At 48.8% G+C, this 12,398-nt stretch overlaps 1 protein-coding gene across 4 annotated transcripts in view; it reads right to left on the reverse strand.

Annotated features, from left to right (window-relative positions):
* Positions 1–11,429, reverse strand: part of FREM2 (FRAS1 related extracellular matrix 2) — a 198,539-nt gene extending 187,110 nt beyond the window's left edge. The window contains exon 1 of one of the 4 annotated variants that reach the window (XR_004644122.1): positions 6,095–11,419. Coding sequence is in view for 3 of the 4 variants with exons in the window: in XM_034758572.1 (XP_034614463.1) it covers positions 6,095–11,234 (5,140 nt within the window). In the remaining variant the exon portion in view is untranslated. Of the gene's footprint in view, positions 1–6,094 lie in introns of all 4 variants that reach the window. The other 3 variants (XM_034758572.1, XM_034758573.1, XM_034758574.1) reach the window with 3 other exon arrangements.
* Between the last annotated feature and the right edge of the window lie 969 nt (positions 11,430–12,398).

The raw sequence follows: 12,398 nt of genomic DNA on the forward strand, positions 1-12,398 counted from the left end.
AATTATTGCACTGAATTCAAACATGTCTGTATGCAATGTGTTTGATGTCAAACAGGAACCATGAAGCCAAATTCTGCCCTTACTTACACAATACCAAACTGAAGTGAAACCAACCAAGTCCTTTGAATCCCAGTTCAGTGCCCTTGTCACTAAACCATCCTTCCTACAGATCATCTACTCTACCGAATATGGTTTACAATCTTTATAACTGAGCCATCACAAACAGAGGTACTCAGACACTAGTGATGCACTGAAAAACCTAGACAAATTCAGTTAAATGAAGTAAGAGAGAATTCAACTTATTTAGTTTAATAGATGTTGGAGCATCAGTTGCAGCAAAATAAATAGAAGAGAAAAAAGCAAAAGGCAAAACAGTTATTTGTTAATATGGGTTTTCTAGTTTCTTTATGCGGTGACATGAATTCTTTAGTAAATACAAACTTGTCCTTGTCACTTACTTTGAAAGAGAAATCCTTTGTTTCTCCCAACCATATAGGGCATCATATCATGAACAATTTTAGACAAAACTTTAGAAAGTAATAGCATTTAAGTGGAACTCAAGTATCATACAGATTCTCCCCACAAGTCAGGACATGTGTATTGGTTGGTAAAAACATGTCAAAAGCATTTTTGTTAGAGGTTGTGTGTCCCTCTGCATAATAGTTCAAAAACCAGACATGTATCTTATGTTAAATAATTATCTTTAGTACATATTTTTTACTTTCTTTTAAACAAAGAACTCCTGGAGTAATAAAGAGGTTGCAAGTGAATATCCTCATGTCAATGTGGCAAAAAATTAAAACTCTGATCCTGCGAACAAACACTTACACAAGTGCTTAACTTTACACATACAAGTAGTCCTATTAAAGTCAATCGAACTAACATGCATAAAGCCAAGCACTCAAGTAAAGATTTGCAGGATCAGCTCCTAAAACAATAACATCTACCAAAATTTTATATTTAGATAAAGTATCCTATATGGATGTCTTTCTTTGTGTTTGTTAAACACATATTAGCGTTATTTGAGCTAACCTACATTGTCCTTCCATAGCTCATTTGATTACACTAGCACTTTCTTAGTTGCAAGCAGTAATGCAGTCCTTTGTGACTGCAAACTCAGCTAAACTATTGCTGAACAATTACTGGAATTGTGGCCTGATCTGCAATCCTATAGCTTTGTCTTTGGCCAGGATTACATAAATCTGTTAGCCACACAAGATTAGAAATTTGATTTCCCAGTTAAAATTATGCCAAACTCATTTGACTATCATGAGTTTTTTCCCCAATAATGTACTTTTATTTTATTTTTTTTGAGAGAGAGAGAATGTCTTCCAAAGCACTTGCCTCAACAGGGGAAGGTGTGGAGCCACCCCACCCCAGGGGGAGTTCAGGGAGGAATTTTGATGAAGAATCTTGATTGCAGCACATTCACTAAATCCCATGCACAGGGCCAGATCCGTTGGCAGGTGTATTAGTTAGAGACCAGGCAACGGATCAGCCCTCCTCACTGGCCCCTTTGGGATACTATGTGTCCCAGAGGATTGTGCCCTATTTTTGTATACAATTGTAAAATGGGCTTCTTTTGCTTTCACTCACTGGCATACTCATAGAGCTGCAGGTCATACTCTTGCCCTTCATAATCAAAGCTAACCAAATTGGATTGAGTAGGCCCCAAAATAACACTTAGCACTTATATAGCAGTATGCATGTTCAAAACACTGAAAAACAGTAGCTAATTAAAAGCTACATACATTTTATTCTCCTTAATGGAAAAGACTTGGCAGTTCATTAATAGAGTTCCCCTGTTCATAGTCAATTATCTAATCTTAATAAATATCTTCCATGAACAAATTCCAGCCCTAACTTGCAGAGATGAGTGCTGTGCGATTATGCATAAGCAATTTTCTTAGTAAATATTTTTGTCCTCAGTAGAACTAAGAGAGAGTTTGAAATTACTGGCTAGGGAGGGATTTTTGTTGTCGTACATTCTCCACCTTTAAAATCCTTGCAAGCCTAAGGCAAGCTATGTGAAAGTAAATGGAGAAAAGAAAAAATAAATAAATAAAGCATCAGAATGTAATGCTTTGAAGTTGAAACAACTTGAGTAATAGAAAATAGTTTTATTATACATTTTCAAATGTTACTTAATAGTTGGGCCTGTTTGGGGAACATTTGATCCTTCTATCTTGCTGTCCTTTTTTCTTCTTTATACAACATTAATATTTATAAGCATATGGAGGAAGCGAGAGCAAGAAGCAATCCTGTATGCTTGCAAAATCTTGGAACTTATTACCCTGGGGCTCAACTCTGCTAACTTGTAATTTACCCATGCGAGTAATTAATATTTGTATTATTTTAGTGCGTAGGGGCCCCAGACATGGACCAGCACCCCACTGTATCCCAATTAAGTCCACTGTCTACTCATGTGAGCAAGATGCTACCTAATGTAAACCTAACAAAAAATATCTAACTTCCATTAGTAACCCAAACCAACCCATATTCTGTATCTGAGCAAAGGAAGATATAATGCAGGGACAAAACCTGAACCGGATCATCAACTGTCAGTGCAAACTCCTCTAGTATGTGGTATGTCCAATTACTGCTCTGGAATTTTCAATTGGAGTTTGTGGTTTATCTGACATATTTGGGTGATTTTCTTTTCAGTATTTGGTAAAATATTAGCAGCTATGGAAAAAGTGGCCTTCCCAAACAGTAAACAAAAAGTTATTGTGTGGCTAACATTTTTCCCCACTGGGGCAGTTGCTGCTAAAGCACAGTGGATCTCAAATCAGAGGAGTTCTCTCTTTCTATGAAATTAGTCTGTTCATTAATACAGTTATGGAGGCACCATCTTAGGGATGGGAAAACAATGTGGGCAGAAGTGTCTTCCCCCATGCTTGGTTCACCATCCAGTAGCTAAAGCTCTAAGGCTAGGACTCATGGCAATAAAATGGCCCTTTGGGGGCGGGGGGGGGGAGAGTAAGGGAGAGGGGTTAGGACCAGAGCCTTCCAACTGCTGCATACCTCCTGTAAGAGGCTGAGCTTTATCAGCACCCAGTGACATTCATGAACGATGAGGGCATTCAGCTCCTCATAGGAGGTTCTCTGTATGTTGCAGGATGGGGCCCTTAAAAAGGGAAAAGATGTAAGATACAAAAAGAAATAGATAGATGGCAGTAGGAGACTCATGGAGTCAGTAACAGGAAACTCCCACTGTCAAAATTGACTCTTGACAGTCAAAAAAAAAAGGGGGGGGGCTGTACTCACAGTGGTCCCCAAAGATGGGAAAGGTCCAACAAGAAGAAAGGCTGTTGCCTTGCATGTTGTGTAATCATTTATACCAGTGAGTGAACAGGGTGTAAAAGGCTACCCATTCTGGATCTGGTAATGTTTTACATGCTTCAGGCCAGTGTAATGGGTACACAAGGTGCAGGGCCTCAGCAAATTGGGCCCAGAATTCTGTACAGGCTCCTCAATCTACAGGACTGAGTAAGCTTCTCTCACTACCTGCTGAAACTTAAACTTTCTAAGCCTAGCTAAGAAGTTGTAGCTCCCAGCACTGATAACCCTCTCCATACACCCAGTAAGAGATATGGTGAAGAGGGGATCTGGGGCAAATGATCTTTCATCCACAGCTTCCACCTCCAGGTTTGCCCTACTAATACTCCTGCAGCTTCCTGTAAGTGGAGCCTTTTTCCCTTTCCCTCTTCCCAGCAGGGCTGATGTCACCCTTCTTCACTTGGGGGGGGGGGGGGCTGTACTTGCCCTTGACTAGGACCTTCCAATTTTGCAAGACTGCTGCCCCTAACCAGGAGTTCCTCCCCTGCCTAGAGTTTCTTCCACTGCCCTGGTGGAGGACTGCTCCTTTTCTCCCCAAAACTGCTACCTTCCCCAACCGATACATCCTGCTCCCCTGTTCTTTACTCCTTCACCTGAAGGTACCTGCCAGGTTTGCCTCCCTCCTCTTGGAAGCACATGCTTCTCCTTGCTATGACTGTTCTACATGCCTAAATGACCTAGTCTGTCCTAGGCTTTTTTTTTTTTCCTTCTTCTTCTCCTACTACCAGTGGTAGACTACTGCAGACAAGGTGCTGGAGGCCACTGGCATTTTAATAAATATGTTATATAAACCTGCTCTGAGCAGAGACAGTCACAGTACACTTAAAAACACTGGTGCCTGATTGAAGCCTTAACTACACTAGCACTACCACCATCAGCACTGCTGTTGGAAACAGCAGCTGATAGCAACAGTGGAAAATTTTTGGCAGAAAAGCCCAGGTGCAGACACACCGTAGTATGGGTGTACTGCGGGGAAATGTGGAGGGAAGTAACTCCAATAGTTGCAAATGTCTGAATTAGGATTAGGTAATTAATCATTTATATGGCACCAGGATTCTACATGTTGCTGAGTACAGCATGCAGAGTTTCACTGCTTGGCCTCTTACACATCCCATCTCTTCCTCCAACATGGTCCATTCTTCTGCTATGCAGAATGTAGCAGCCAGAGGGCTGCACATCTGTTAAACAAGGTGGGTGGGCCGACCAAGTGGCAGGCAGTAACAAGCTGTCAGTATTCTCACAAATGAGCCTCTTTGCTTATCTGGAATGCTGTACTGTGGTTTGCTCCAAGGAATACACATGACCCAGTCTATTTCAAATGTAAGACAAGGCCCTTAAAAACGAATATTTCCACTCAGGAGTGCACACTCCCTATTCCTCTGTACTTCTCCCTGATACTCACCACTTCAAAAGGTCCTAACACAACATCATTAGGAATGTTTCTTTATACATCAGCTGTGTTGGTTCCCACAGTTTAGGGAGCTTGAATTTCCTGCCATATTGCAATGATTTGGGGCTTTTCTTTTTTTTTTTTTTTTTTTTTTTTTTTTTTTTTAAGGTTTGCCTATCACTGCAACTCTTGGGATACATATTTTGACTGAATGCCAGTGGTAAGGTTTGTGGGGTCTGTTCGCTGGATTTGCATCTCGAGCAAACAAACTCACTACAACTAAGGCTCCATGAAGCACCATTTCACTTTTACTCAGCCAGCTATTAATTAATAACATAATACTGAAAGCTCCCCAGTGGATAGATAATACACCCTTTCTGACTCAAGGAGGTTATTACACAGCCTTGTTTTAAGGCTTTATTTCAGTGCATATAACATATGTGGTTTCCATCCTAACTATGCCACCTAGTACAGTTTAAAAAAATTAAGTAGCAAGCATCAACATAATTTAAAATATTTAACATTACCTCTTATTTTACCACAGAGACTTTGTGATTTAAAGTTTGTGCAATTAAGGCAGTAAGGCAGTCATGAGATATTTGCTCCCTGGGCTTAGGGATAATTTTAAACTATGTAAAGTGCATCCAGGCAGTACATGACAAGAACCTTAAATATGCTAGGATAATTACTAATGGAGCAGTCAACTATTATTATTTTCTAAGGAAAACAATTTGAAAAAAAAAAAAAAAAAAGTTGAGAGTGTCTAATGTTTTATGGACCAATCCTGTAACCTGTACTCATGTTGAGTAGCTAGACTAAGCCCTTGAGTAACTGATACTCAACATGAATACAGGATGCAGAATTAAATTGTAAAATCTTCAGGGCAAGGACTGTCTTATTCTGTTTTTGTCTGCAGTGTTGTTGTAGCCGGGCTGGCCCCTCGATATTAGAGAGACAAGGCAGGTGAGGCAATATCTTTTTTTGAGCCAATGTCTATTAGTGAAAGAGACAAGCTTTTGAGCTACACAGAGCTCTTCAGCTGTGTAGCTTGAAAGCCTGTCGCTTTCACGAACAGAAGTTGGTCCAACAAAAAAATATTACCTCACCTACATTGCCTCTCTAATATCGTGGGATATTACCTCACCCACCCGGTCTCTCTCATTTGGTTTGTAGCTGTTCTCTGCTGAAGCCTGGACACTACCACAAATATACATTTAAAAAAAAAAAAAAAAAAAAAAAAAGAATCAGGCCCTTAATGCTGTAAACAAGCTCTTTCTGGGATCAATTATTTCAGAATTAAGTATGCTTCATTCCTGCATGCATGTTTCCAATGCTCTAAAGACAGAGTACCAGACATGGAAATACCTTGTGTGAACTGAGTGATACTATGGTTGCCTTTTCCCAGGTGGATCAGGAAGCCATGGTGAGGAGCCTCTGTGATCCTGATCTTGAGGGTAACGTGCAAGCTGTCCCTGTCTTCCACTTTGAATACTTTGTTGGTAATCATAAAACCCAAGTGGCCAGTGGCCAAAACACGGAGAGAAGGGGCACCCTTATTTACTACAATTTGGGGTACACTATTGTCCACAGCCATTATCCGAATGTTCATTGTTTGGGGTTTCCTTGTTTCAAACACAGTGTCAGGGAAGACATAGAAATCAGTATGTGTCCCATCTGTAACAGTGAAAGAGAAGCTGTCTTCAGCTGACTCTGTGCCATCATGCTTGTAGCTTATAAGATTTTCATTCAGATCTTGTTTGGTAAAGGATGTAACTGGCTTGGTGTTATTGAACATGAGCTGACCATGAACTGGCACTTGGGTGATAATAAATTTAAGCAACATATCAGGGGTGTCTTGGTCTTCCACTGTCAGTTCAAAGGGGGTTATCAGTTTATTTTCACTTTCACTCACCAGCAGGTTATGGATTGTGACCACTGGCTTTTTATTATCCACATCACTAATGGAAATTCGGAAAGTACGAAATACTGGGTTATAACCATCAGTCACTTCAAACTCAAAGCTGTCCATTTTCACCTCATCTTCTGAAGTGTGAATGTAGTAGATTTTATTGCCTGCTAACTGGAGCTGAGTGAAGGTTTTGATGGGCACCCCAGACTGATCCGTACATTCAAGATGGCCACGAACAGGTGCCCGGGTAATACTGAAAACCAAGTTTTCATCTGGGCTATTCAAGTCACTGGTGCTCAGTAAATCAGTGGTAAGTGTAACTTTTCCCCCTTCCTTCAAGGATACCCCTTTGCTGATCACATCTGGGAAGACAATATCAATGCTACCTATGGTCACATAAAAATATCGGTCAATGAGAGGATTTATCCCATCTGTCACATCAAATTTGATAAGATCCCGCATACCTTCTTGGCCAAAATGCATGTACTGAATTAAGTTTCTGTCCACTTCATCTTGGGTAAAGTTCATTCCCAGTGTGATATTCTCAACCCCACCTGAAAGCTTTATTCTTTGTAAGAGGCCTTGTCCTGGACCATACCTTATAATGTAAGTCAAGGTTTTGTCTTCAGAATCTAGATCAGTAGCCTTCAGTATTCTGTTGTGGATGATTTTAGTCTCCCCTATTTCAACTTCCAGCCCATCATTGATGGTCATTCTGGGTGTCTCATCATCTACAGCAATAACCATGATTAGCACAGTTTTCTCTACAGCATGTTTACCATCTGTGAGTTTCACCTCAAAGCTGTCTTCCTTTGTTTCAGAGTCATCATGTTCATAGATAATGCTGGAGCTCTCAGTTATCTGAGCCAGGGTGAAGCTCTCCACCAAGACTGTCCCATTGATCAGCTGGTTCACAATGTGGCCATGCGTGGGAAACTTAGTGATAGTGAAGGTCAGTTCATCAGCAGGGATGTCCCCATCTGCTGCATTGAGGATGGGAGTATCGATAACCAGGCTCATTCCTTCCATCACTACAAACTCTCGCATAAAGATTTCAGGTTCTTCGTCATTGGTTGGGATAATGACAATGGGGAAGAAGTGCCTTTCAGAAAAGTTAATGCCATCAGAGCAGCGGAAAGTGAACCTGTCTTCAACAGGCTCCACACCCTTATGGATGCTTTGAACGTAATAAATGTGCCCTTGCCTGACGTCTTTCAAAGTAAAGGCACTTATAGCTGTACCTGCTCTGGATTTTTCAGATCCTAGGGCTGGAGAGATGTTCTCTACATAACCGGAGGTTGGCTGTGCAACTATGGTGCACAGAATATCATCACTAGGTGTATCCACATCTTCAGTCCTTAAGTGGGCATGTGTAATGACCCTTTTGTCACCCTCCACTACCATTAAGTGTTCCCCCACAAAAACCTCAGGGGCTTGACTGTCAACAGGAAGGATTGTCACCAGCACTGAAACTCCACGAACAACATTGCCCCCAATGCTCCACTCTTCAGACAGGTCAGACAAAGTGAGGTTAAAGGTATCTTCTTTGGGCAGCAGCCCTATTTCACCACCCGTGTGAGCATATACCACAGCCCCATCCAGCAGGTCTCTCTGGGAAAACCTCTCTGCAGGCACTCCCTGGACCAGGATGTCCCCATGTTGGGGAGGGTCCTCCACAATGAAAGTCAGCATCAGATCATCTGTATCCTCATCCGTGCCCTGGATGACGTTAGTGGTGATCTCAGCAGCACCATTCTCCAGCACGTCCAAGTAGGAGCCAAGTGTCCCTGGGGGCAGCCGTAAGGTGGGCACCTCATCATCCACAGGGTGCACAGTCACCTTCAGTGTGATGGGCACCACATGGACCCCATCACTCACATCCAGGCTGCAGGCATCACTGTGAGACTCAGTACCACTGTGCACATAGACCACCCTACCATGTTTAATGTCCTCCAAGCCAAAGGCTGCTCCCATGGCCAGACTATGCCCAGAGAGCTGCAACTGTCCATGCTGGGGACCCTGGGTCAGGGTGAACTGGAGGTGAGTGGGCTCAGTGTCAGTGTCGCTAGCATCCAGCTCAGCCAGGCCCAGCACATGCCTGGCCCCCTCATGCACAGTGAAGCCGCTGTTGGTGATCTCAGGGGGCTGGTTGTCTATGGGCTGCAGGTAAATGGTGAAGGTGCCTTGGGCAGCATTACCAGCTGCATCCTCCACCCGGTACTGGAACTGGGCCAGGCGGGGAGCCACTCCCAGCTCCTGCTGTGGGGGCCGGTAGGAGATCTTGTGGTGGTTGATCTGGGCCTGGCTGAAGTGCATCACCTCCACTGAGTGGTCATCGGTCAACACCAGGGATCCCAGGCGGGTGCCCTTGGCCCCCCCAGGGTGGTTGGAGTCTGTGTCAGTGGGGGGCTGGGTGATCGTGTAGTGGATCTCCCGGTCCCCAGAGTCCTGATCTGTGTAGCGCAGGTGCTTCCTCCGCAGTGGGGTCACCTGCTGCTCAGCCACCACCAGACGCAGGCTGCTGCCACCATGAAGCACCGGGGCCAGGCGGTCCACTGGGTGCACCCGGACCATAAAGCTCTGGGGCCCAGAGCGGTTGGGCGGGTCGTTGTCATCCTGGACCCTAAAGACAAACTGGTCCAGCACCACCTTAGGGCCAGGGCTGTGGGGCCCGAGGTGCCTGTAGAAGAGCCTCCCTTCCACGATGTCCTGCTGCAGCCATTCACTCACCAGCCTCTCGTACATTGGTGGGTCCCCAGGCAAGCCCAGCACCCTCCTCCAGGGGGAGCCCCCATTCTCACCATCCCAGCCCAGGGATGGCTGGGCCTGACGGAGCAGCAGCTGCCCTGCAGCAGGGCCAGACTCCAGCACGAAGCGCAGCATAGCGTCGTCGGAGTCGATGTCGGTGGCGCTGAGGGCACGGGCAGGGATGGGGGCTACGTCACCCTCGGCCAAAGACAGCCCCGTGTTGGCGTTGAGCAGGGGTGGCTGGTCATCGGTGGGCACCAGGGTGATGGGGAAGAGAAACTCGACATGGTGCCGGGCACCACCATCCTCCAGCCGCAGCACCAGGTTGTCATTGAGGGGGGATTCGCTGCCGTCGTGCTGGTAAATGATACGGCCAGCCGCCAGCTCGGCCACCGTGAAGTGCTTGCGGACCTGGGGCTCCCCGGCCTGGGGCTCCTCCAGCAGGGCCAGGTGCCCGTGCCGCAGCCCTGCCAGCACACTGATCCGCACCTGCTCCAGGTCATCCTCATCACTGATGAGCAGGCTGGGGCCCGGGCTGGAGAGCGGCCGCGACTGCCCCTCATAGAGCACCAGGCCTGTGTTGCGGGTGACCACGGGTGCCAGCGTGTTCATGGGCTTCACCACGATCATGAAGGCGAAGGGCTCAGAGGCAGCGCCCTCGGGATCCAGCACCTCCAGCTCCAGCTCGAAGAGCCGCTCCCTGGCCGAGTCCTCTGCAGGCGGCTGGTAGGCGACCCTCAGCTCCCGCACGTCCCGCTGGCTGAAGTAGGCGATGGGCAGGCTGCGGTCGTCGGTGCTGACCACATGGCCCTGGCCTGGCCCAAAGGGGGAGGTGATGTTGAAGAGCAGCAGGTCCGGGGAGGACTCGGCGTCCTCGGCTGCCAGCATGTCAGGGGTGAGGGCGGTGAGCACGAACTGGTCCACCTCCATCATCAGCATGGCCAGGAAGCTGGGTCGGGGCGGCGTGTTCTCGGCGCCAGCCCGGATCCGCACCAGCACCTGGAAATGCTCCCGCTTCAGCAACGCGCCAGCGCCCGCCGCCTCCCGCAGCTCCACCACCAGGGGCAGCGAGTCTCGGTTCGGGGAGCGGCCGGCCGCCGAGTGCCGGTAGCGCAGCCCCAGCCGCAGGAACTCCTCGCACTCCCACCAGACCGAAGGCGAGGGGGCGCCGGCCGCCGACGGATGCCACGGGGCAGCCGGCTGACCGAGGAGCTCCCCGTAGCGGGGCAGCCCGCCCAGCCCCGGCAGGGCGCCCACCCTGCAGCGCTGGCTGCCCGGCTGGAAGGCGAACTCCAGGCTGCGGCCGTCCAACGCGTTGCTGGTGCCCAGCAGGCTCTCCACGGTGAGGGGCAGGTTGCGGGTGACGACCTCCAGCTGGGCGAAGAGCACCTCCACCTCCAGCGCCAGGGGCAGCACCACGGCGCGGCTGGGCGAGTCGTAGCGCAGCTGTAGGCGGACCCGGTCCCGGGACGGGCTGCGGGAGCCCAGGTGCCAGTACGTCACCTCCCCGGGGGCGAAGTCGCAAGGGAAGCGCTGCGGGATTAGGCGGCCCGGGCGCAGCCACAGTGGGTCGTCGTCCAAGACGCGCAGGTGGCAGCGGTCCCCCGGCTGCACCTGCAGCACCAGGTCGCTCAGCGGGTCCAGCCAGACAGAGCGGCCGAAGGGGACGCGCAGCCCTCGGTTCGCCACCACGATGGAGGCGTCTTCTTGGGGTCCCAGCACCGAGGGGTAGGAGAATGCGGGGCTGCCCGGCGGGAGCGGCTGCTGCGCCCGGACCCCGCCGCCCCTGCCAGCCAGCAGCAGCAGCAGCGCGGGCAGCAGAGTCCGTGCGGCGGGGCTGCCCTGCATGGTCTCCGTCTGCCGAGCACAAGCCAAGCGAGTCCCGTCTCAGCACGCGCAGGGCCCCCGCGGCGCAGCCAAGCCCCCTTCCCCTGCCTGCAGCCGCTTCCCCTCCGCCCGGCAGCCCCCGGGCCCGAGCCGCTGCACCGCGCTCCGCAGCCCGGCGAGTAGGCTGCGTTATAAACTCGCCCCCTAGCCCGCCGCGAACAGGGGAACGCTGCGAAACCTCGCCTTGCCCCCCCTCCCAATTTACCCGACGCTGTCCAATAAGCACTCGAGGGAGCGCTGTCGGCGGCGGGGATTGGCCAGCAAGGCTTGCCAATCATCCAAGTGGCGACAGCACAGAAACACCCCTCCTTGCAACAGGTTGCTTAGAGGGAAGCCGCGGGAAAAGCAGCGGAGCCTCTCCGCCCCCCCCCGCCCTCCAAAAGGAGGGTTAACAACAAAGGGGCGCTGCGGGGAGCCGGTAGGCTGCTTTCCCCGTGCCATTGGCAGCAGGGGAAACAGAGTCCTGCAAGCGCAGGGACGGCGTGAAGCAGGGGAGGGTGCAAACTCTCTGGGAAAGGCCAGCAGCCAGATCCTAGGGTGTTAACAGAGCCTGCCCGAGCATCCCTCTCTGCAAAGGGGGAGTCTCGCCCCTGCCCGAAGGAGAGGGGGCTGGGCTGTAACACACCCCGACCCGCGAAACCTTATGCCCAAATAAATTCGTTGATCTCTAAGGTGCCACAAGGACGACTCGTTGTTTTTACTGCCTTCAAATTCATCCGTAACAAGGCGTCATTCCCCCTCCCAGTGAATGAAACTGCTCCAGGCTAGCGCAGCTTCTACAAAATAGCGCCTAGAGCAGAGGAAACAATGTTAGGAATTGCTCAGGAGAACTATGAGTTAATAAATCCAAGAATTAAGGGGGGGGTACTTTCTTTTCTTTCCACGGCTAAAAGAGGGAGACGAGTTGTCTATAATTGGCAAGAAAGACAAATTAATAGGGGGAGAGAGGGAGGGAGGACGGTGAAGGTGGAAAACCGGAGGAGGTTAAGGAAAAAAGTGCCCCAAGGCACTGAGAAAGCAGGCACAGTGCAGAGCTGTCATTTGGGAGATATATGACTCTGTTTTTGTTGCAATAATTAGAGTGCAAACTGTGTTAGAAATCTGCTTGTCAGCATCACATTTCTT

The sequence above is a fragment of the Trachemys scripta genome, chromosome 1 (genome assembly GCF_013100865.1).
Source record: "Trachemys scripta elegans isolate TJP31775 chromosome 1, CAS_Tse_1.0, whole genome shotgun sequence".
NCBI classification, from domain to species: domain Eukaryota; kingdom Metazoa; phylum Chordata; order Testudines; family Emydidae; genus Trachemys; species Trachemys scripta.